Raw genomic sequence first — 24,706 nt, forward strand, 5'->3', positions numbered from 1 at the left:
GGCTGGGTGAGGGGGTGGCGCTAGTGATGGTGGTGCTGATGGGAGGTTAGAGAGGAGGTGGTGGGGGTGGGGGTGCAGCTGGGGGTTGGTGGTGTGCGGAGATGGAGCTGGTGGCTGACTCACTGCAGTGAGGGGGCTGCAGAGAGAGAGAGAGAGAGAGAGAGAGAGAGAGAGAGAAGGGTGGCTCAACTCTGAATCATTCCTCCCTTTATCGAATAATTCCCCCCTCGCCTCGATGTTATTACCACCCGCCATCATCAGCCTCAGCACCACTGAACACACCCTCTCACTCGCTCTCCCTCTGCAGCTTCTGGTGAGAGAGAGAGAGGGACAGAGAGAGAGAGAAAGAGAGAGAGAGAGAGATGGGGGTGGTAGTGAATGGGGAAACACTGAGAGGAGGAAGACAGGCATTATGACGGCAGCGGAGAGGCAGACACGTCCTAGATTTAGAGGGAGAAACAGAGATGGAGACAGACAGAAAAGGAGGGAGAGAGAGAGGGAGAGTGAGAAAGAGAGAAAAGGAGGGGGAGATGGAGAGAGAGTGAGAAAGAGAGAGAAGGAGGTGGAGAGAGAGGGAGAGATCACATGAGGTAAAGCAGCACACAACCATTGAAGCAGGTGAAGAATGGGTTTAATTCAAAGTGCAGACGAGGGCTCTGCCAAGACAAAAAGCGGGTGGTGTGCATGTACAGTAGGGGGGCGACTGATTTATAAAAGGCAGGAGTCGTTTGAGATCCAAAAAGAAGGGAGGGGGTGAATGAGTCTGGGACGACTGCAGGAGAGCACAACAGATGGCCAAGCCTCCTCAGAGGACGTGGAGAAGCGACGAGAACGACAACGAACTAGCCATTGGGCTGCCGGGGTTAAGATCTTGGGTGTGGCTCTGAGAAGGTCAGCGTCACAGAGTAAACACACACACACCCACCCACGCACAGTGACTGGATAGGAACAAACCACACCTTACCTGTGCCTCACACTGGGCATCAGCTGTTGTGGAAACTAGCCGTCCCTCTCCCTGGCTCTCCCTCTCACCAGGCTGTGGGAAAGACTGACCATCAGTGACAACACACGCAAGGCCTGAGTTATGGAGGCAAATGCAAATGGAAGTTAAAAGAGCAGTCCTCAATTCTAGTGAAGTTGACGTTTGAGGTGCACCGCCAGTGTTATTATACACCAGCCTTGTGTGTCCCTACAGCAACAAGTGAATTGTCTGGGAGAGCATTTCGCTCATTTCTCATTCACAGAACCAGGCCTGTGCTCGAACATTGGAGTTTTTGAGTTGAGTGCAACTCAAGGGGAATGAGAAGAGAATCTCATAGAATAAAATGAAGAGTGTAATTGATTGCAATTAGGACACACCTTGAAAAACTGAAGTGTAAAACGGACACTTCATGCAAAGCAGGGTGCAACAGACCTTCCACCGCATGTCTGCTCCATTATAGTATGCTACACATGAGGCAGTTTAGTGCTGACGAGCATTTAGTGAATGAGGGCTGCACTGAATCATTGTGTAAAAAAATACATTATGCAACACACTGGTGATACAAAGGAATTGGCAAAAACAGCAGGCATGATTCAACACCAGTTACAAAGCAGCATTTCTCTGTCAGAGTGTAGTAGCATTGCTCTGTCAGAGTGTAGTAGCATTGCTCTGTTTGTCATCACCCATGGACCCATCTCTCACACCTTACTGATGGACATCACAACTCCTCTGCAATCCTTAGGGAGAGTAAAGATGTGTGAAGTCAGCAAATATGTCAGCACTTCATGCACCACATTTGACACTGAAATATTGCTATTATTTGCACATGTATGGTGTTTGAACCAGGTCTGCTGCTGACTTCAAAAGCAATATTTTTTTTTGCCTTGAAGTGGCGCTTGACGTAGGCCTACTGTAGAACAGTCCTCAGAAATGCTTAGCCCAAAAAAAGTCAGGGGCAGAATACAGAATACAATTTTTTGGAGTGTCTCCTCTCAAAGTGCGTAACTCACAGCCTTCGTGCAAGTGACAGACTTCAAGGGCAGAAGGCAATGAGGCGGAAAACTGCTTTGTTGGGTGCGTGTTTGACTTTAGCGTATGGGAGAAAATACCTCAAAGACATCATCCTTATTCATTAAAATGCTACATTTGGAAGGCAGCCATATTGTTTGCCCTGCTGAAAAAATTACCCACATCAATGAAACCACCACAGTAAAGAGGTGCACACCAAAGTTGTATTTTAATCAAAAAGGTCAACCACAAATCAGTTCAGGTATTCGTTCCCCAGTCACATCAATACAATAAATTAGCATTTATTTGGACTTCTTTTTTCTTTTCTTCAAACGGAATAAAGGTCTGATATGAAAGTTTTACTCATTAATTACCCAATACTTATATGTGCAATTAACAATATTCACAAGTATTTACATTCAAAAACAAAATCAATTTCAACTTAATATTGACCAAGAGGAAAAAAAGAAAGAAAAATAAACAATTTTACCAACTTGAAGGCAAAAAAGATAGAAAAGGTTTAAATGAATCAATACATTGTTTTTCTTTAAAAATATATTTCATGAGAAGAATGATATGAGAATTAAATTAAGATTGCTTCATTATTTAATCGTAGGCACATATTGTTCATATCTAAGGCGCAGTTGAGGTAAACCCTCTGGGAGTGAGTGCCCCAACTGGCCATGCAGCCATGCTGAGTTGGCCCAGGCCCAGAGCCGACGACCCTGTGGCGTGGTGGACAGCCCTGACTGATCCAAGTGTAAACAAAACCGGCAGAGACTGACTGTAAAGGTGGCTTAGATGTCCGAGAGCTCCTCTCCTCTCCTCTCCAGGCTAAACGTTAGACAAGAGGACCTCCACAGCATGTGTTTATAACTAAATAATAATAAAAAACTAAATCAATCAACAGATCAATGAATCGGCATCTCACTTCTTTCCATACAGTACTCATCGTGAATCCTACATGAGAAGCAGAGGTCACAACTGCTCATATATCTGCACACACCCACACACACACACAAACACATACACGTGTCATGGAGAGGAGTAGAGGAGCTATTGTATGGGCGTGCTTTTGACAATGAGTTTCTTTGGCATATATTTCCATTGAAATCACTCTCTCCCTCTAAAATCAAATTAAAAAAGGAAAAATAAATATCAAAATTCTACATGTCCTGGTTAATTCCTATATATGACCATTATACAGTCTTGGGGGGAAATGTGGTATTGGCATGAGACAATCTATGGTGAGATTGTAAAATTGAAGACTACATTCTTGTTCATCCACCCTTAGCTGATAGACACTGAGCGATGAGTAAAGTGATATTGTTTCTCTGCAAAATGACAGCCATGCAGTTAATATATATATATTTATATATAAAATAAATGGATGTTCTTGTCATTTTGTCAAACATTAAGACCTGCAATGTGTCCGTCTCTGAAGTGACTGAGCACGCACACACACAGACACACATACATACACAATTAATTTGGACAGCTCGAGCAGGGAACACATAGCTGAATAAAATTCCTGATCTATGAATGACAAAAATTCGGACAAGGACCTGCAAGGGGCCGTGTTGCTGTGCAATGTTATGCAAATGTGAAATGGTTATTTCACAAACCCACCAGGGCACATCATACCATGCAAATGTGCTCGTGCACGGGTCTGTAGCCTACTGGACGTGTGCCGCTGTCCACCTGACGGGAAGCAAGACTGTGAAGGCTGTGCAGTGCTCATGTCACCCGAGTACAACACACAGACTCTCTATTCGATTGTTTTAATAGTTAAACTTAATAACTGTTAACTCAAGAAAGTTTTATGATGTCCGCTGTTCATTTATCATGTTAGTATAGAGTTCTACTGACAGCCTTTTCGGGTCAGTTTCGGAACATGACATGACATTCGTTTCTATGCGTTCAGAGGCTTGACGCCCCTGGTTTGTTTTGGCATGGCACGTCACAACCCATCTGGGTTTTAGCTGCTAGCCACTGACTGCTGCCTGCGAGAAGTAAAGTTCAGCTCAATGTCAACGCTGCGGTTTAACGAGCGCTTCCGCAGATGAAGAACAGTCGCCCAAGGAGACTCATGGGTTAAAAGGCAGGATGAAGAGAAGTTTTTTTTTTGTGTGTGTGTTTCCACGAGTGCTCCGAGAACCAGTCTGAGGCCAGCGTGACTGATGAGCCTCCCGAGCGCACCGCGCTGCATTTGGGTATTTTTAGTCGCCGTGTCCGCCAGGAGACACAGCAGAAAGGAAAGAGAGAGGGAGGAAGAAAAAAAAAAAAAAAAAAAGAAAAACAGGAGAGGCAAGCAAGGTGACCTGCTTTCCACGATGATCGATTGTCTCACCTAAGGTGGCTTGTCTGTTAAAACAAAACCAAAAAAAAAAACAGAACCCGCCCAGAAGTAAATGTGGCAAATTTGGCACACTACATGTGTGTTAAAATAAAGTAAAACAATAAAAAAGAAAACTTCAAGTAATACAGCTCATAAAAGCAAAACAAAAGTGAACCGAAAAAGGACAGCACGTTCCCCCAAAACCCCCATGTCGTACGGATATATCCACTGCATTTCACCTAAGGCAACAACTGTTGTGATCAGGAGGGCATTGCTAGAAGTGATGAGAACAACAATCATAACAAGAATGAAATAGAAAAATACATCCCTTCTTACTTCACAGCCTGTCAGACAGGAACTAATGGAAGTAGTTCCTTTTACAGGCAGGTTTCTCTGGAAGACATCAGGAGGGCTTGACCCCTGGTGTGCCTCTAGCCCCCAAAATTAACCCCCCCAAGTGTCCAATCGGGAGCAGGAAGCTTTGTCCACCTCTCCATCTTTGTCTTTGCCCCCTTCGGTTTCTTACTCATTCCCTTTAAGGAGAGGTGCTGAGAAGTTTGGTGGATCTGTTGGGGTAATTGATAGCCAGGCTGATGGCAGCAATGTTCTTCAGTGCCTGCACATTAAAATGAGAGAGAGAAAGAGAGAAAGAGCGAGAAAAAGAGAGGGAGAGAGGAAAAAAAAGAGATTGATGTACGAGTGTGTGTGTGGGAGAACAGTGCATTGGTGGTAGAGAAGGTGAGAGGTAGGGGTAGGTAGGGATGGGGGTGGTGGGGAGTTGGATTATGCCACAGCGTCTTCTGTCATCCATCACGTTTTTACACCTCCTCTCAAACTCACTCACTCACTCCGCTCGCTTGCTCACAGCCAGCCACCCACGCACGCCTTCCACACACTTCTCTCACAAGCGCGCACGCACGCACGCACACACACACACACACACACACACACACTAGGTCCGCTGTAGTCTGTAACACCGTTAGACCCATTAGATACACACAACCACTTGCGTGCACGCACACACATACTCTCATGTCTGCATACACACACACACACACACACACACACACACACACACACACACACACACACACACACACACACACACACACACACACACACACACACAGAGTGAGCGTTACCTGAGCTGTGTGGTTGAGGAGCTGCTCGGTGGTGGTGAGGGCCAGCAGGTACTCCTGGAGGATGTCTTGTTCCTGCAGAGGACACAGAGAGAGAGAGAGCAGAGGACTCAGGCTCAGCGCTGGCAACACGCCACGGACAAGCACACCAACACCATCATCAATGACAAACAAGACCTTGAGACGCGCATAAAACTGCACTGACAAATCCTAATGCAAGTGCTAGCGCGACCTGAGGGCACACTCAATCTAATTTACGGGCTCCCGCCAAGTACACTGAAACTAGTATGGAAGTATGCCCGAGCAGCCATTCCTCATCAACAGTAAACTAGTATGGAAGTATGCCCGAGCAGCCATTCCTCATCAACAGTAAACTAGTATGGAAGTATGCCCGAGCAGCCATTCCTCATCAACAGTAAACTAGTATGGAAGTATGCCCGAGCAGCCATTCCTCATCAACAGTAAACTAGTATGGAAGTATGCCCGAGCAGCCATTCCTCATTAACAGTAAACTAGTATGGAAGTATGGCCCAGCAGCCATTCCTCATCAACAGTAAATGCCATTCCAATGCTTTCTTGTGTGTGCACCGTTTTCAATTCATAACCCAATAAGGGGGCTTTTTCACAAAAGCAGCATTTTCCTCAAAGGAAGAAAAGATCTTCATGCCCCTGGGCGTCTTTCTATCTGAATCACATCAGTTTAATTCATGACCCCAGAATTAAGAGCAATCTGAAGGGATTGGCAGCGCGCAGCGGATCCCCTCGGTTACGTAATCCACGCGACGGGTCGGAGGGTAGAGGTAAGCCCTTGCCGCCGGGACTCAAATAGCACGCCGCCACACAGCCGGCCAACAGGCAAGCGGGGGTATTTAGACAGATAATGTCCTGTTGGAAACAGCCCCCATGATGCAAAGCAGCCGCGGCTCTTGGCCAGGCCGTCGGTGTTTACACTGCCGGTCCATTCTCAGGGTGCTTGGTACATCGGGGAGTGCATTACCTGCGTCTGCATCTAAGCTCATGTTCGCAAGTATTTATAAAAACCCGACAGATAACTTTCGGCCATGCATGCAACCGGGGGAGGTTGTAAATGACATGGAAATGGCCTGCTATGGTAGTCTCGTATGTGTGTGTCTGTGTGTGTGACTGTGTGTGTATGTGTGTAGAGGGGTTTGTTTGGACAAGGTGAGAGGAATCTGCTTAAGGGAGGCAACCCTGGTAAACCTAAGGCCCCTGTCCCGTGATGTCCCGTAATGTCCGAGAGGTCCGGGCAAAGTGAAGTCCAAACAAAGAGGGCCGATGTTTAACTTGGCCGACTTCTGCTCTTTTTCTTGCGTGTGCATTACAGGACGGTGTGTTAAGAGCCAAATTGTTTTGAGAGCACTTGACTAGTTCATCACAAAGCACATTTGGTATTCCTGCGAGTTCAATGGTTCGTATCTTCTCTCTCTCTCTTACTGGAGCTGCCTGACAGCCCCTCTCTTCAGTGAGGCAACAAACACTGGAGGCTGACACACTCGAGATGAAAGTATTGAGACAGTTTTAACTCAATTGGCAAAAATAGACAAAAAAAGCTGACTCACTTGACAATGACAGAGGCAATGGTGTTTGTTTTAGTGTGTGCTTGTATGTGTATATGTGCGTGTGTGTGTGTGTGTGTGTCTGAGATAGAAAGAGTGAGTGAGTGAGAGAGAAAGTGAGTGAGTGAGTGAGAGAGAAAGTGAGAGAGTGAGTGAGAGAGTGAGAGAGTGTGGGTGAGAAACCAGTAGAGGGTGAGCAGTGTGCAGACACAGGGAGAGCACCAGCACATATCTTCAGGAAGCCATTGAAGCAGTTTTACAACCTTTCCTGTTCTGCAACTGCCACCTGTCAAGAGCCCACAGTGGCTCAACTACTCTGCCGTAATGACATGGCGGGAGTAAAACGCTACCTTACTGCCCAAATGAGGAGTGAGAGAGAGAGAGTGTGTGTGTGTGTGTGTGTGTGTGTGTGTGTTTGTGTGATTAGAGGGCTTATACACCAAAGTATACTTTTCCATATGCCCTGCGTATGAGCTACTTATTACTGTGGCTATGTTGTGATGTATACACGTGGTATACAATGTGGATGCTGAACTGGTGCAGAGCAAGCCCTCCACTTCATTGCTGGTTGTACCCGTGCAGACAGCTGCAGTTGATGAGGTCCATGTCTGCCCTCTGGTGGCCATCACACGAATCACAAGCTCTTCCGCACAGGGAGGACAATGACGTCCTCTTTGATTACCATAGCACACATAGGAGGGATGATAACCAAATCTACTAACCAAACCCATCACACCGGACATACCGGACAACAGAAGGAGAAATTCTTTGGTTTCAACAGCGGAGCTAATAAAACACTGATAAAGAATGAAACCATGCTCGTGAGGGGAGTGTGGATTATGGATATGGATTCTCTCCTGATTGGTCACTCTGATAGGCAGGCTACCCTGGGCACGTAACTGAAGCGCTCCGTTCACCAAGCGTCTGCTGCAACACGTAGCCTCCACTGTAATCCATGGAACTGGCTACACCAGACGTGATGGCGGCGTGCACTTTTTAAGAAAAAAATAAAAACTGTCTGTCTTCTAATGTTTTTTTACGCTCCGCGAACGGAACGTTTCACTTGTGGACCCAGCATAGCCCGGGCATGAGAGTGACTTATTGGATGTGGAGGGTCACAGAGCTCTCAGCGTGGTCTCAGACTGCCGGAGGGCCCCAGATGGCTGGCCTCAGATCAGCGTCTGGTGAGCAGCGGGGTGGACAGGTGGGCACCACCATTACAGCGCTCAGTCACTGTCAGCATCACACGTCTGGGCCTCACACACACACACACACACACACACACTCACTCACAAGGAAACGCGCACACACACATACAGTACACATGCATTTCACAGACACACACAAAAGCATACAAACAAACAAACTCAGATAAAACCATCTTGCTACACCTCAACCATTGATCAAATACCACTATCTGACACCACCCTCAAATTACATAGATAGATAGATAGATAGATACTTTATTGATCCCCAGGGGAAATTCAAGGACTCAGTAGCATACAGACAACACACACACATTCACTAACACATAGCCACAATGTAAACAGACATCCACACACACACCCACACCCACACCCACACCCACACCCACACCCACACCCACACCCACACACACACACACACCCACACACACACACACACACACACACACACACACACACACACACACACACACACAGCCTTCACTGCAGACAGGGTGCTGTATCCTCTTCTAAGACATCCCTCATCCCCTTGCCAACACGTGCAGTGCTCATCAGTATCGTCCTGGTGAATGCCCTATAACTCAAACTTCTTAACCTACTGTAACTGACCTCCATCTTGTATTCTCCATCATCTGCAGTGACTTCAAATGACCGTGTTGTGCTTGTTCATCCATCTGGGCAAACTGACTGGAGGCCATGAGTGTTGTTGGGCTTAAAAGCAGGGGTCATTTCTTTACCTGAGGTTATCAGAGATGTCTGAAGTTGCTATAATATACAATGACCCAATGATCAGGGCCTAAGAGCGTTAAATACTGATGTCATAGTGGAGATTGAGGAAGGCCCTACAATACAAAGCCCTTGACCTAGTTTATCTCCATCTTGTAGTTTGTGCGGTGACCTAAAATTAGAGGTGGACCGATGTGGGTTTTTCTATGGCTGATGCCGATGCCTGACATTTGGCCGTTTTTCCTCTCTACTTGCATGAGAAAGGATAAGATAAGAATTTAAGCTTTCTGATTTCTCACAGGATCAACATTGTTGTTCACTTCCAAAAGTTCTGTCTGGAGTCTGCTGGTAATTTAATTGACGTAAGGGGCAGCGTGTTCCACAGCGACAACAACACTGGGATGTTCCTGCATGCACCTGCTAGTTAATTAGCTTAATATACTTTAATATCGCCCGATACCGATTATTTAAAAAAATAAATAAAAAAAATGCCAAAAATCGGCCTGATTAATCGGCCGGCCAATTAATCGGTAAATCTCTATATAAAATCACTCTCAGTGAAGGTCACTGAAGGTCCTGAGGGGTAACTGAAGGTCATGAGGGGTCACTGCTGGGGGGTCATAAAGGGGGTTGAGGCTCACCACAGCTTTGGCCTCGGCGATGAAGAAGAGCTCGGTGAGGGCGCGGTGGAGCGGCAGCAGCACGTTCACGCTTGTGGGGTCCCGACTGGCCGTGCTCTCCATGGAGGTGAAGAGCAGGAAGAGCGGCCGCAGCAGCGTCAGGTCACAGGCCCTGTGTCCACACACACACACACACACACACACAGCAGGAGATAGATAGATAGAGAGAAAGAGAGAGAGAGCGAGAGAGAGGGAGAGAGAGAGGGAGAGAGAAATACACAGAAACACACACATACACAAGAGGTACACACAAACAAAACAGATATACACACACATTTTAGATAAATGGAGGAAATTGGGTTTTCATTTCCTGCACAAATTCATTTAACAACAAATTGTGTGTGTGTGTGTGTATACTGTACATATGTGTGTGTGTGTGTGCGTGCGTGCGTGCGTGTAAATGTGTGGAGAGGGGGGCGATCCTGGACGTTTATTTATTAAACACAAGCGCGTTTCTATCAAACATATTTTGCCTGAGCCACTTTTCCCCTCTTCAAGCCTAATCCATTATTCCACTCATTTACTGGCGCTGATGTCACCGCCGAGCGCTGGCCAGGCACGGGGATTCGGAAAATATGCAAACAGCCACGGAGGCCTGCAGTCCCGTCTCCATGGCAACAATCAAGGGAAGAAGCCTCTAGATGGAGTTTTATGCAAATGTTGTGTAAATCAGTAGCAATACATTGCTCAGACAAACACACACACACACACACACACACACACACACACACACACACACACACACACACACACACACACACACACACACACACACACACACACGTCACTAGGGGACTGGGTGTGTGTGGTACTCATCAGCGTTGTTGATGAGCCAGTGTTTAACCACAGCTATGCACTGCTGTGTAGCAGACATGTGAGTGAATGGCCACTGAATGTTTGTCCGGTTTCTACGGTGGGACCCACAGGTAGGGGTGAGCACACAGGCAGTGATGCATAGCCAAGAACAACAGAAGAGGCTCCACCACCCTAAGACATTCTAAAGTTATCTCTTTAGCAGATGTGCCCGCCCAAAGCAACTTGCAGAACAGGCAAAGTTTACTTTTTGAGTGTGAGTGTATGTGTGTGTGTGTGTGTGTGTGAGAGTGTGTGTGTGTGTGTGTGTGTGAGTGGGTGTGTGCGCATGTGCGGGATGGAGCAATGGAGGTCACTGACCCAACGCACTACCATCTAACCCGTCGTAACTGCTGTCAAAAACGTACAGAAAGTGTGTTATTATGGCAAGAAAAGTGCTCTTCATGATATGTGTGTGTGTGTGTGTGTGTGTGTGTGTGTTTGTGTGTGTGTGTGTGTGTGTCTGTGTGTTTTGTAAGAGCCAAACCAATCATCTTGGAGACACGAGTATCAACTGTATAAAAGACTTTAGCCATCATGTCATGTGGTAAAGTTATATACACGGTGAGTGTATAAGTGCCAGTGTGAGTTTGAGTGAGTGTATTACATGGGAGACTGTGAGTGTGTGTGAGTGTGAGTGTGTGTATTACATGGGTGAGTGTGAGTGTGTGTGTGTGTGTGTGTTAAATGGGTGAGTGTGAGTCTGAACTCCTAAGTGGAGCCTGTCAGAGCCTTGACTGCGCTGACCTCTGGAGGCGGTCAGACGGCTAGTGCTCCACACTCAGACTACTGGCTGTGGGCGGCACGTGCTCGGCCACATTTGTCCCCGAGATGGAAAGTTTGGTCAAGGCAGAGAGGACAGGAAGGACCTGTCAAAACAGCTGCAGCTGGGATCTGCTCCCAACGTTGTGTAACAGAGAGAGAGAGAGAGAGAGAGACAGAGAGAGAGAGAGAGAGTGTGTGTGTGTGAGAGAGAGCAAGAGATGGGGAGAGAGAGAGAGAGAGAGATGGGGAAATGCTCCCAATTAAGAGGTAGAGAGAGAGAGAGAGAGAACAAAAGAAAGAGTGAGAGAGAACAGACAGACAGACAGAGAGAGAGAGAGAAAGAAAGAAAGAAAGAAAGAAAGAAAAAAGAAAGAAAGAAAGAAAGAAAAAAAGAAAAAAAGAAAGAGAGAGAGAGAGAGAGAGAGAGAGAGCTGCTCACCACTGTGTGGGGCACTGCAGGAGGCGCAGCAGCAGGTGGATGGCCTTGAGGCGCTGGTTCCCGGTCTGCCGACAGGCCACGCCCACCTGCCACTCCCAAATGTCGGACAGGGGCAGGTGGACCAGAGCCTTCTCGTCCGCCAGCATCTGCTTCAGGATCTCAAAGCCTGGTGGACACAGGGGGAGAGATATACAGAATCAGAGACCAGAGAACCACGCACACACACACACACTCGTCACTAGGGGACTGGATGTGTGTGGTACTCATCAGCATGGTTGATGAGCTTGTGTTTCACTACAGCTATGCACTACTGTGTGGCAGAGACATCTGAGTGAATGGCCACCGAAGGTTTGTCTGATTGCAACCACAGCCGTAAGGTGAGCAGTCAGACATTTCCTAGGGCAACAATCGCTGCCATCGTGTGACGCACTGGAGGAGTTTTTCACACAGCAGTGTCATCCAGGCATCTTAGAGTAGGGCAGAATCACAACAACCTCCTTTGCTAACAACACAAGCAATGAACGCGTTCTGGCGGCTATCCTTTCAAAATGACGGATGCCGTGATTTCGGGGGGCGGGGTGCTGTGGCATGATGACAACTCCTCATTCTCAATGTAGAAGGAGACTTTAGACCATTAGCTATGGTGTGAGTGCCAGCAGAAGAGCATTCTCTCATGCTTAAAGTGACTATGTGTGCTGGGACATGTGTGTGTGGGTGGGTCTCTGCAGTCTCTGGCTTTATTTGTTTGCGGTTTTTGAGGCTACAGGAGGGGGAGGGGGGAAATTATTCTTCCAATTAAAAAATGACGCCACCACAGGTGACGAAATCGCAGGTGCCGAGCCACTCCGGCTGATTGCGCTGATCAATCACAAACGTTCACACCTCCAGCAAGACAGGAGACTATGAGGAGAGAGCGAAGTCCTCGCTGAATAATATGCACTCCTTTTCACTCATTGAAAAGAATAAAGCCTGGATCCTGATCTGCATCGTCCTGATTAAGTCTCAAGAGAAATATGGTAGTAAAAATATACTATCACTGTGAGAAGGCCTTGAGTAATCAGGCAGCATACTTGCAAACAGCAAAACAGACCAGAAAAATTAAAGGGACAGAGAATAGAGGGGAGACAAAAGGACAAAAAGACAAAGAAAAGAAAAGAACTAAAAGAAAAGAACAAAAAGAAAAGAACACAAAGAAAAGAAAAAGAAAAGGACCTGTTTGGAAGCGTCCTCGATGGCCCCCAGTCACAGTGAACTTGTAGCCCCATTCAGTGTTACTCATGTCAGAGACGAACCTGTAGTGGAGAGTGTCCCCTGGAGGAAAAGGTCAAAAGCATGTCAGTTACACACACACCACACACACACACACACACACACACACACACACACACACACACACACACACACACACACACACACACACACACACACACACACACACACACACACACACACACACACACACACACACACACACACACACACACACACACACACACACACACACACACACACACACACACACACACACACACACACACACACACACACACACACACACTCACTGCTCTACCCACAAAACACACAACGGTCAACCATAGAAGACAACTCTTGCCAAACACTGCACACCCCAAACACAAACACAACTCCTTGTGTGATATCAGTTGAGTCTGCTTCGAGGCAAAAGCCTGTCTGATGCTTCACTGAAAACAAACAAAACAGCCAGCACATAAGACCTTAGCATCAAGTCCAGTCCAGTCAGGTCAAGTCCAGTCAAGTCTTTCTTGTGATTCCTCACAACAGGGTCCCGAGACCATGTATCAAGTTTGGTTTTGATACATGAAAGTGTTGGGGAGATATCTTCAAGAGAAGAGAACAGTCCAATCAAGTCCAGTCCAGTCCAGTAGATCTCTCTTTGTGTGGCAGGGTCGGACTGGGAACAAAATTCGGCCTTGGCAATTTTCTCCTGGACCGGCCCACCACTGGACCGACGACCCCCCCCCCCCCAAAAAAAAAATCTGATTCCCCCCATAAATAACAAACACACAGTATTATGCTGTAGCAACACTTCATAAACTGGACCCAAACATTTAGATTGGGACCTATAGCCTAATCACAATAACACGGGGGTCTGGGGGTGTCTCTCCGGGATTTTTTTTTTAAATTCTGGTTGCTAATCACACCATTTTAAAGTGATTTGAGAGGGACAGGATTCAGGGATAGGCTATAGGCTACTAAAGACAGGCTCATCTTCTGTCTGTCTTACGTCATGTTACACCATGCATTAAACCACGTCACTGCTTGACTAAATGAAAAATATAGGCTACTGAACATGGACATCGTCATAGTTGACAGAAATTACGTTTTGTGCCAACATGTTGTAGAAACACAACCACAGCCTTTATTTGGTGCAAATCTCCTTTACTTTGGTTATATTTCGCAATTCACATTAACACCACAAGTGTAGGCCTATACTAAACGTTTTTGCCCAAGTTTGTGTGCCGTTGTCACATTTTGCAAAATTAGGCTACCTTCGTTACTAACCTACTAGTTGATACTTTTTACCTGCATCGACTCGCGATTGATTGTGCATCTAATGTAACACTCGGTGGAGAGACTTCCACTTTCCAAGTTTCACTTTCACTGTCGTTGTGAGCTAAAAGGCTATACTATATGGGAAATACTTTGAAGTTCCTTTTGAGTAGGATCAGCTCCAAAAATTAATGGGTTTTCTTTAACCTGTGCTACACTTTACCACCAAGTTGTGCGAAAATTGTAGGCTACCCGTAGGTTTTTTTTATGTTGACAGAACCGCAGTAGCCTACATGGCGCAGTAAATGGAAGCTCTTGGTAGCGCGTGCAACTAACGTCTATAAAAACAATATATATTAATGGAATAAAACTAGACCTCTTATTGCTGTTTACGGTTAAACTGCGATGATGTGAACACCAGCCAGTAGAGGGCAATTATACAGCTGCCATGCACTCGTAGGTAGACTATGTTTCCCCACAAACCTAGCGGCTGCTTGGACAAATCCACTTGAAGGGTGGGGCAGGGGGGCGCGATCGTAACAAACACTGAACCTGTCGTGAAGAGGCCAAAATGATTGACCTGTCACCCCCACTGCATTTATAGGCTAGACCTAGGCCTACATAACGGGCCGCAAATAGGCTAAATAACTTTTTTAAAAAAAATCCCGGAGGTCACCGGCAGAGGTGGGAGTAAGTCACACATGTGCAAGTCACAAACAAGTCTCAAGTCTTAACCTTCAAGTCTCAAGCAAGTCCAAGTCATTTTTTGTGACAGTCAAGTCAAGTCATAGCTAGGGTCAAGCAAGTCAAGTCATGTGACTCGAGTCCCCCATGTCTGGTCACCGGCACACATGTGGACCGGCCCACCGGGCATTTGCCCGGTTGTACAGATTACCAGTCCGAGCCTGTTGTGCGGTATCAGTTGCGTCTACTTTGAGACACAAGCCTGTCTGATGCTTGACAACCGAAAAACAAAGACAGCCAACAGATTCGGATGCAATAGTCAAGCCAAGTCCAGCACTGTCCATTCCAGTCCAGTGGGGCATCACCTGGGATCTCGAAGTCGGTCCACTTCTGGTGGGAACCGCTGAAATTGTGCATGTCCTGCAGGAAATCAGCACTGCTGGCCATAAGCAGCTCATCACAGCCCTCCTCCGTGTGACAGCGCGGGTCAAACTTCACCGACAAGTAGATGGCCCCGGGGATGTGCACCTTGTCCTGGTCACACAGAACAGAGGAATAATGGATATAATTTAAACGGAACACAAACAAATAAAGAAAGAAAGAAAGAAATAGTGGCCACAGGCTCAACATGTGGATGTGACTTCAATGGCAAGCAACAAGAGTTGTGCTTTACATGTTTTTTTGTCTTGTCCTTGTTTGCAGTGGGGGTGAACACAAACAGGTTTCAGAGGAGATGCACAATTGACATTGCTATATCTTTTATATATATATATATGTGAATTTCTTCCATGCGCAGGCACACGGTCCTCCAAACTTACCTGGAAGTTGGTGTCGTTGTCGTAGGGGTGCTTGGATTCGCGCACCTGCACGGCCATGCCGGGTTCCTCCATGAACTGGCAGGCGGTCAGCGACAGACTACCCAGCATGCCCTGGCTGCAGCCCTGCAACACCTTCTGTAGGATCTGAGAGTAAGTCAGAGCAAAAGCCAATCAGTATACAAAGAGAAGTGTAATGAGAGAGTAGGAGAGAGAGAGAGAGAGAGAGAGAGAGAGAGAGAGAGAGAGAAAGAAAAAAACAATGAAAGGCATATCTTTTTCAACAGGTTTTGTTGTTAATTGTAACAGACTCAAACTGCAACCATGGGTGTTAGAGTCTGACACTAACGCATCATTCCTTAAAGTGTTGGGGAGTGAGACTTGAAGGGAGGCTACACCAGGCACGCAACTCAAATGTTCCGTTGGCGTAGCATCTGGAATGCTTCAACTATCATCCATGGAACTGGCTACACCAGATGTGATAGCAGCACATATTTTTGAAAGAAATTACACACGTCTTCTAAAACTATTTTTTGGCGACGTGAGTGGAGCGCTTCAGTTGCGGACCCAGTGTGACCCGGGTGTTTCTCACTGCATAGCAAAGTACAACACAAACACAAACACAAACACAAACAAACACACACACACCCTTTCCCAGAGTGGGCGCTCCTCCAACTGCATGAGCATGTCCAGGATGTAAGCGAGGTGCGAGGCGCCGCTCAGCTCCAGGTCCTCCTCGCTGATGGGGGCGCCGGCGGGCCAGTCGGCCAGCAGCGAGGCCAGCACGTGGCGCGCGTACAGGATGGCGATGGCCTCGTTGACCTTCACCAGGTACTGGCGCACGGCCTTGTTGCTGCGCGCGTCCAGCTCCTTGTGCAGCAGCGCCGAGCTCTTGGTGCGCCGCTGCTTGGCGTAGCTCAGCTGCAGGTCGCTCTCCGTGTTGGTGATGAGCTTCTGCGTCACCATGTTGCTCTCCTCCGTCGCCTTCTCGCACCGGCTCGGCTTGGACTGGACACAGAGGCACATGTTATTTCCCTCACGGGATCAAAAGAGTATATATACTTACTTACATAAGTTGTAAACAGTTGTAAACATATATATATATATATATATATATATATATATATATATATATATATATATATATATATATATATATATATATATATATATATATATACATATATATATATATATATATATATATATATATGTTTACAACTACAGCTGTGGTATAAGTATAATTATGTTGTGGTAGTTGATGTTGTGGTATTGTTATTACATTGTTGCATTGCAATGATCTTGCAATTACAGTTACATCAGAGACTTTCTACTGAGGAGACACAGCACTCAAAAAATACTCCATAGAAATGCATGGGGCTAGTTTGTCACGCCAATATGGCCGTTGTCTACACATATCACACCCCTTCCTCGGCAAAACGTCGACATGTGAATACATTGAGCCAATCATGTGGTGTGATGTGAATACATTGAGCCAATCATATGGTGTGTTGTGAAGACATCGTGTCAATGATGTGATCTCGCCGCTGGAGCAAGATTGGTGTCGTGAAGCCTTGCACACGCGCAGTTCGACCCAAAGACTGTGCCCGATGAGTGCCCATAAAACGTTGGTATATGGCCACCGAGTGGAGGGACTTGCCTAAAAGGACTTTGGTTACATGCTGTTATTACTGTATGTTGCAGTTGTTTCATAGTTAATTTGCAATTATGTTGTGGTTGTGTTACACGTTGCAAATATGTTGTGGCAACAGTATACAGTACTTAGCTTGTAGACCTGATACAGTTACAGTACAGTACCTTTGTAGGTGCATTACAATTACAGCCCATAACAATTACAGAACAAAGCAGAGTGCAAAGTATTGTCTATTTTGTACATGGAGAAGATCAGGTAGAGCAAGAACCAAACATGTACAGTTTTTGTTCCCCAATTAAGTTCCTTTTGTAAAGCGCTGTGACGACGAGCCACTCACCACACATGGTACAACAACCATGTCAGTGTCCACGGCCTTGGTGGTGACCGAGGAGCGGGGGTTTTTAGTGGGCTGCCACTTCTGGGCTAGAGTGCGGATGGCCTCGTCGGTTTTGATCCGATCTCCATCGAACCTTTTCATGAGACAAACAGAGCATGTGACTGATGGCTTCAAGACACTGCAGCCATATGCAGATGGCAGAGACAGCAATATCATGAAACAAACCTCTGACAAGGCAAAAGAGATAAAAGTAAATCATGATTAAAGGTAATTGTGTAGCCTATTGGATTAGAATTACAGGTAGACATCATAATAGCCAGGTGATTCAACAGAGGTTAACAGACACAAGTGATAAGAGAAGATACTGAGGGCTTCACATCAAAACATTGGAGTATGAAACACACACCTTTTCTGCACCTCCAGGAAGAACGAGTCCGTCCTCTTCATCTGCAGCTCATACATGGCCCTCAGAATGTGCAGGGGTGCGTTCAAGGCATCATGGGTAATCTGCAGAGAAACAACATGAGAGACAACATGAAACAATGATTTTGGTGGCCACAAAAAATAGTTCCGAGACTAGACTGTGTCCTATAGGGCTTATTCGCAAACACCGCCGCGGCCATATTGTTGATATGACATTCCAGTTCTATAGGCTATTCTATGTGACAATCGCCTGTAGCGCGTAGATTTGAGCTGAGCAGAGCACAAAGCCTAACGGCTTCATCTCGTCAATATAAGTAGCCTAAATAAACGTATGGACCCATATCTAATAGCATTAAGTAAAGATCCGTCATTATTGTCAACTGTAAATTACCCCGATATTTGTTTATAGCCTGTCTTGTTCATACATCGGCACACGTCGCAGCTGAAGGGGACAAGTCGCCTGAGTCAAGGTCGGCGAACTTATATTTGTTACACCAACGACATCGTCTAACATTGCCATGATCGCAGAGAATAAAGTTGCATCTCATTGGACTGCAATTGTATCTTGCGTTTGCCTGTTGCTCACAACCTGCAGCCAAGGACTTTGCTAAAGTAGTTTAAAGTGGGTAAGCCAGTGATCTTTTTTGTCTGTCTATGATGCAACTACATGGTCTGGAGGCAGAAAAGGCTAACATATTTCTCTGTAACATTTCCAAAATCCAAGTGAACAAAACACTATACAAATCAGAAGTATCTATTGATATCTTTCTCCGCTGAGTTTGTTCCTACTATTTGCCACTTGCCGTGCCACCAAGACAAGCTGAAAAGGGCGCATCATGAATAAATATATTATAGGCTACTGTAAACGTTGGCTAACGTTGCCTACCTAGCAATGCTATCTATGCAAATGCAATATGTCCAAAGGTAATCTACGGTAGGCGACTACATCAGGCTACTGCTGATGTCTCCGCATTGCATAGGGGCAGCTGTCTGCGCTGTCTAAAACGTATTTAACTTAAGCCCACAGAGGACAATATAATATAGTATTAATAATACAAATAATAATGGCGATGTGAGGAGTTGGCTGTAAGTTTAGCCTAGGCTATTTATCCTATGTAGCCACAAGTCTCTCCTGCGCTGACTACTTCTCAGTCTCATTCTTTTCTCGTTTTCTGACCATGTCAACATTGAGCAACGAAAATAAGGGAGATTTTCCGGGTTAATTTCAACATTCGTCTTTCTGTTGCTATCCCTCTGCCGAGAGCAAGAATTCGTAGGCCTACTACAAAACTGCTGCACTAATTAAACGAGGTGTGAAGCTAAGCCAGGTCTAATGAGATTGGCGTCAAATCGTGCTCTCTCCCACACTGTTCTGTGTAGGTCGCCTTCAGGCAAGCAAAACGATGCTTTAAAAACATATTTTCGTTGGAAGGGCAGGGGGTACAGGACAACAGTACAGAGACGGCCAAGTCCGATGGGGCTAATGTTACGAAAGTAATAAAATATGGGATATTTTACGGGAAAATATTAAAACAGGAAGACAGCTGGAAAAAAGTTGACAGGTATGTTTCAGACAGTGGGTGACTCTAGGGCTATTTGCTGTTTTTAGAACGGCCTGTATTGCTGTTGTTAGAACGGCCTGCCCTGTAGCCTAGGCCTATTGCAACATAGGCCTTCCATCACGTTAAATTTTGTACAAATAAATAAATAGCCTACAGCGATCATACCGGCGCTGTCGCGCTTGTCAATTGACAGCTGCATTAAATATAACCACCTATGCATTTTCTATATCAACAAAATGGCCGCTGCGAACGTTATTACCTGATTATTACGTAGATCGAATAAGCCTATATTACTTTACAAACCCTTTAGAAGGTCATGGCTTTCTATAGATTGTAATGAAGTTATGCATAAGAATCTCCCTTTAATAGTGCTGATTCCACTCCCGACTTGCATTATCAGTAAGGTAGTGTTGTGTTATGCACTAAATCTAACACACAACACCCAGCACTAGCTATAATTCAGACCGTAGGCAGAGTTGGTGAAATGTCTGTCAGGGACATCAGCTGATTCTGAAGCTGATTCTGTGTAGGGGTAAGGCCATGATGGTTAAAAAAAAGCCTGTCATATCACAGGGAAAACAGCTCTAGGCATTGCTCCTGTTAATTGTCTTGTTCTCTCCACATCCACATTTCCGTAAGGTTTATATACAAGGTATTTTGGAATATATATGTTGGTACTTAATCCAGCTATGAAAAGGGAAAATTACATCACCCAAATTCATAGATATTTTCTATAATTATCTTTCCTTTATCACTCAAAATGATATTTAAGCGGTCGTTTCAGCAGATGATACACTCTCTACCTGGAAGCAGATTTTGGTCTCCTCGTCCAGCCCCTCCAGAGGGTCCGGCCGGCCGGGCTCATTCTCATCCGCGCAGCAGCTGGAGTGGTCCGAGTCGTGGCCCTTCTCGCCGGCCCTCCCCATCACCTCCCCCTCGTCCTCCCCTTCCTCGTCGTCGTCCTCCTCGCGGTCGGCCTCGCCGTCCGTGTCCTCGGCCATGGAGTGGATCTCGCGCTTGGACGAGTAGAGCATGATGGACAGGATCTCCAGGTCGCGGAGCAGCCACATCTTGCTGAAGCCCGTGCCCTTGCTGCACTTGCGCACCAGCAGCTGGGTCAGGCCCGAGCTCTGGATGGCCTCCTGGGCCTGCGCCACGCCGTGCTTCTGCAGGGGCAGAGGACACACGCTTTTAGGGCTCACTACAGGCTAGTTACTACACGCAGCTCAGAAGAGTGGATGTCTATGGCTTAATGGCTCTTTCAAAAAGCACACATCAAGAGCATTAATCTACTGTATGGTTTCATCAATGCATAAAAAGCATTGGCGTTTCTGATTTCATTTTCCACAAACAATTCCCTTCACATTAAGACATATTTAAGAAATAATTCTCTTAAGAAATAAATATTTGTCTATGAAGCACACGTCTTGCCATATTTTATTTGACCTGTCTGTGTGTTTGTGGTGTGTGTGTGTGCACGTTGTGTGTGTTTGTGGTGTGTGTGTGTGTGGTCACCTTGAGTGTGTTGTAGAGGCCCTTGAGGGCCAGGGAGAGGACCCAGGTGGCCTCCACGGCATCGGCGGCGCTGCTGTCCACTCCGGCCTGGAGCAGGTGGCTGATGATGGCGATGAAGTTCTGGAGGTAGCGGGACAGGTGTGTGGAGGTGGGGCTCGGGACAGGGCCCTCGCTGTACGAGTCCGTCCTGCTGCTGTCATGCTGCTGGACGAGCTGGTAGTCCTTCACTATGAGAGGAGAAAACAGCCATAGAGAAATGGAGGGGTGAAAACAGCAGTCGTACATTAACAAGCATGTACATTATCTGTGCAGCCTAATGCTTATCATGCATACATTAATCTTGTAATAGTTTTGCCTTGAGATGGATCATGGGTGGTATGTTAGCTTCCCTGAAGTCTAAGGGCTTCTACACTGCCAGCCCTGGAAATATGGCTACAGGAGTGTGTGCGTTATTATCATGGCTAGAATCCTCCATTTCTACACAGTAGGAGAGATGGAAGGTAGGGATATAGAAATGTAGGGATACACATGGATATAAAAATGGCTACATGCGGCTTGTGACACGAGTTCTGTTTTTGCTGACTGCTCTGAATTCTCTCCTCTCACCTGTTCTCCTCTTACGGGTTTTCACGTCAACCACAGCTGCCCGGTTCTTCTCAGTGAAGTGCTTCAGCAAGATCATGTTGTGCTGCTCGTTGGCATTGTCAATGAACACTGACTGAGTTCCCATACACAGAACCTGTTATCACCATGGCAGAAGGAAACCACGTCAAAATTAAAACATAAATAATCCCACCAATACAAAAACACTCAACACAGTCTCTTTAGCTGTACTATACAATTGAAAGTTGTCTTCTGTGCCAGTAATGAGTGAATGTTGTTGATGTAAATCACTAAAATATTTATACATTCATAAATATTCTGAAATATCTTTTTGGAATTACAAACAAAAACACCTCTTTAGTTTAAAAGGCATCTTGTGAAAGTACACGCCATTGGTACACTTTTGCTCAAGGATGTTTGTGAGCATATAGACACCACATAATGAGAGCATGACCCACATTCCCACACATGAGCTTTATTTGCTTTGATGTTGCAGCATTGAGCCAAATGTAGCCTGGAGGAGCAGATAGAGAGAGAGAGAGAGAGAGAGAGAGAGAGAGAGAGAGAGAGAGAGAGAGAGAGAGAGTGTGAGACAGGTGGAGGATAGAGACAGAGAGAGACAGAGACAGAGAGAGAGAGAGAGAGAGAGAGAGAGAGAGGCTAGGGGTAAAGAGAGAGACAGGTGAGGGGGTTTGTGTCGTACCTCGGGGAAGCCCACCAGCACCAGCAGGGTGAAGAGGTTGGTGCGTTTAAGTTGCTGAGGGAGCTGCTGGACACAGTGGTCTGTGAAGCCGGCTAGGACGCCCGACCACTGAGGACAGACGTTCAGGTTGCGCAGGATGTCGGCCACTGTGCATGCCCAGTCCAGGCCGATACGACTGCAGGGGACACAGACACAAACCCACACGATCACACATCTTCGTGTGCCTAAATCAAACCTTCCTTAGTGGTAAATTGCATACTTCAGTGTCACAAGTTTTAAAAAGTTATTTGAATTTGAAATCATATTTAAAAGAAGCTGTACTCATCTTACCCTCTCATGTCGCAAGTCCATGAATTATGTGTGTGTCTGTGTTGGTGTATATGTGTACATGTGTGTCTGTGTGTGAGTATGTCTGTCTGTGTGTGTGTGTGTGTGTGTGTGAGTGTGTCTGTGTGAGTGTGTGTGTGTGTGTGTGAGTGTGTCTGTGTGAGTGTGTAAGTGTCTGTCTGTGTGAGTGTGTCTGTGTGTGTGTGAGTGTCTGTGTGTGTGTGTGTGAGTGTCTGTGTGTGTGTGTGTCAGTGTGTGTGTGTGTGTGTGTCTGTGTGTGTGTGTTTACTGTCTCACCTGTCCAGGCAAACAGCGCCCAGGCTGAAGAGCAGCTGCGTGGTCTTCCAGCCGGGCGTGTTCAGTGTGCTGCCCGCTCCGCCGCCCGCTGCCCCGTCGCCCAGGCTCAGCAGCTCGTACTTGTCGGCCAGAGCCTCGATCACGGCGGCGTCGGTCTCGGCGGGTGCGATGCGCAGCAGCAGCTGTCCCAGCAGCCCCAGGGTCAGGTGATAGGTCTCGTTCAGGCAGCCCGCGTTGGAGATGACCCCACGGAAGAGCAGCGGCAGGATGGCACTCAGGCTGCTCAGGGACATGCTGCTACCCTGAGGGGGGAGGAGGAGGAGGAGGAGGGGGAGAGAAGGAGGGGGAGGAGGGGGAAGAAGATGAGGAGGAGGGGGAGAAAGAGAGGAAGAGAAGAGCAAAAAGAGGAAGATAAAGAGCAGGAAGAGGCAGAGGAAGAGAGAATAGAAGAGGAAGATGTTTTATTCTTTGGTGAAACACTGTTCTACATATTACAAAGAGAACAAAACCATGACAACCTTAAGCTTGCCAAACACATGTCTATGAGCATCTCTACACAAGCCTAACCCGTCTTAACTCAACAAAGACACTGGCGTGTTGATCTGGGTGATCTACCTGTTTGGCTGGGGGCAGCATGGCTGCCAGCAGGCCCAGGATCCTCTCCCTTGAGCACTCGGCAAACACGTGCTCCTGAAGGGGCATGCGCGCCGTCTTCTCCTCCTGCACCTTGTCCCCCTCCACGGTCTCTGTGGTCGGAGAGGTGACCGTGTCCCCCTCGGACTCCGGGGCTGTGGAGTGGCGGACATCAGTGGAAAAAATGGACACTCAGTCACGTCCACAGAGTAAACAAACACAGCTGCTGTATGGCAAGTAAACTGCACCTTCGGTTAATCTCTAGGGTTATTTTTTTTGAATTTGTTCTACTTTGCTACACATTTTCATCATTATTATTTAACTATAAACTACAAGCACCGTACAAGATTTCTTTACAAGCCCATATCTGATGCCGTTAGTTACTGTGCATGGCGTTTGCGTCTCACCTCTGACCCCAGGGGAGAGTGTGCCTTCACTGGACACGGACGGAGTCTGGCTCAGGCTGGACGAGTCCAAGGTGTCCTGGGAGACCAGCTTCCTCTTGAGCCGCTCACCCTCGGCTTTGGAGGGCAGGGGCACGTCAGCCTCCTGGCTTTTCCTCTGCACAGGAGCAGGGAGAGGAGCAGTGAAGAACATAGAAACAGAGGGTCCAAAGGACTGCAACTGTTTTTTTTTTTATTGCTGTTATTATTGTTGTTGTTTTATCATTTGGAAAGCACTTTGGGTCAACCCTGTTGCGTTAAATGTGCTATAAAAAAAACGATTTGATTGGCTGATATGACTAACATTCTGAAACGTGATTGGATATAATCTGTTCTCTGCCGTCCCCAAGCTCTGACAAAAGACCTGTCGTATATGACATTTGGTCACTGACATTTTTGATTCAACCTTTTGGTATGTTTGTTCAAACATAGCTAGGCCTGGGCCACTGCTGGCCTTACCGGTTCTACAA

General features: G+C 46.6%; 1 protein-coding gene across 2 annotated transcripts in view; it reads right to left on the bottom strand.

The window, feature by feature from the left end:
- Positions 1-2,196: 2,196 nt before the first annotated feature.
- The window catches only part of zzef1 (zinc finger, ZZ-type with EF hand domain 1), a 43,849-nt gene continuing 21,339 nt past the window's right edge, over positions 2,197-24,706 (bottom strand). For both annotated transcript variants that reach the window (XM_076274839.1, XM_076274840.1), the window contains 17 exons: positions 24,201-24,354; positions 23,776-23,948; positions 23,161-23,462; positions 22,537-22,711; positions 21,837-21,969; positions 21,231-21,457; positions 20,519-20,881; positions 18,137-18,237; positions 17,731-17,863; positions 16,388-16,747; positions 15,743-15,886; positions 15,290-15,458; positions 12,924-13,022; positions 11,712-11,877; positions 9,617-9,767; positions 5,471-5,542; positions 2,197-4,944 (listed from right to left, as the gene is read on the bottom strand). In XM_076274839.1, coding sequence (XP_076130954.1) covers positions 4,864-4,944; positions 5,471-5,542; positions 9,617-9,767; positions 11,712-11,877; positions 12,924-13,022; positions 15,290-15,458; positions 15,743-15,886; positions 16,388-16,747; positions 17,731-17,863; positions 18,137-18,237; positions 20,519-20,881; positions 21,231-21,457; positions 21,837-21,969; positions 22,537-22,711; positions 23,161-23,462; positions 23,776-23,948; positions 24,201-24,354 — 3,003 coding nt within the window. In that variant the 3' untranslated portion in view covers positions 2,197-4,863. The remainder of the gene's footprint in view (positions 4,945-5,470; positions 5,543-9,616; positions 9,768-11,711; positions 11,878-12,923; positions 13,023-15,289; positions 15,459-15,742; positions 15,887-16,387; positions 16,748-17,730; positions 17,864-18,136; positions 18,238-20,518; positions 20,882-21,230; positions 21,458-21,836; positions 21,970-22,536; positions 22,712-23,160; positions 23,463-23,775; positions 23,949-24,200; positions 24,355-24,706) is intronic.

The sequence above is a fragment of the Alosa pseudoharengus genome, unplaced genomic scaffold (genome assembly GCF_046254945.1).
Source record: "Alosa pseudoharengus isolate Yale_2024_CS ecotype anadromous, Long Island Sound unplaced genomic scaffold, YU_APseudo_1.1 YU_APseudo_1.1_scf_8, whole genome shotgun sequence".
NCBI lineage: Eukaryota > Metazoa > Chordata > Actinopteri > Clupeiformes > Clupeidae > Alosa > Alosa pseudoharengus.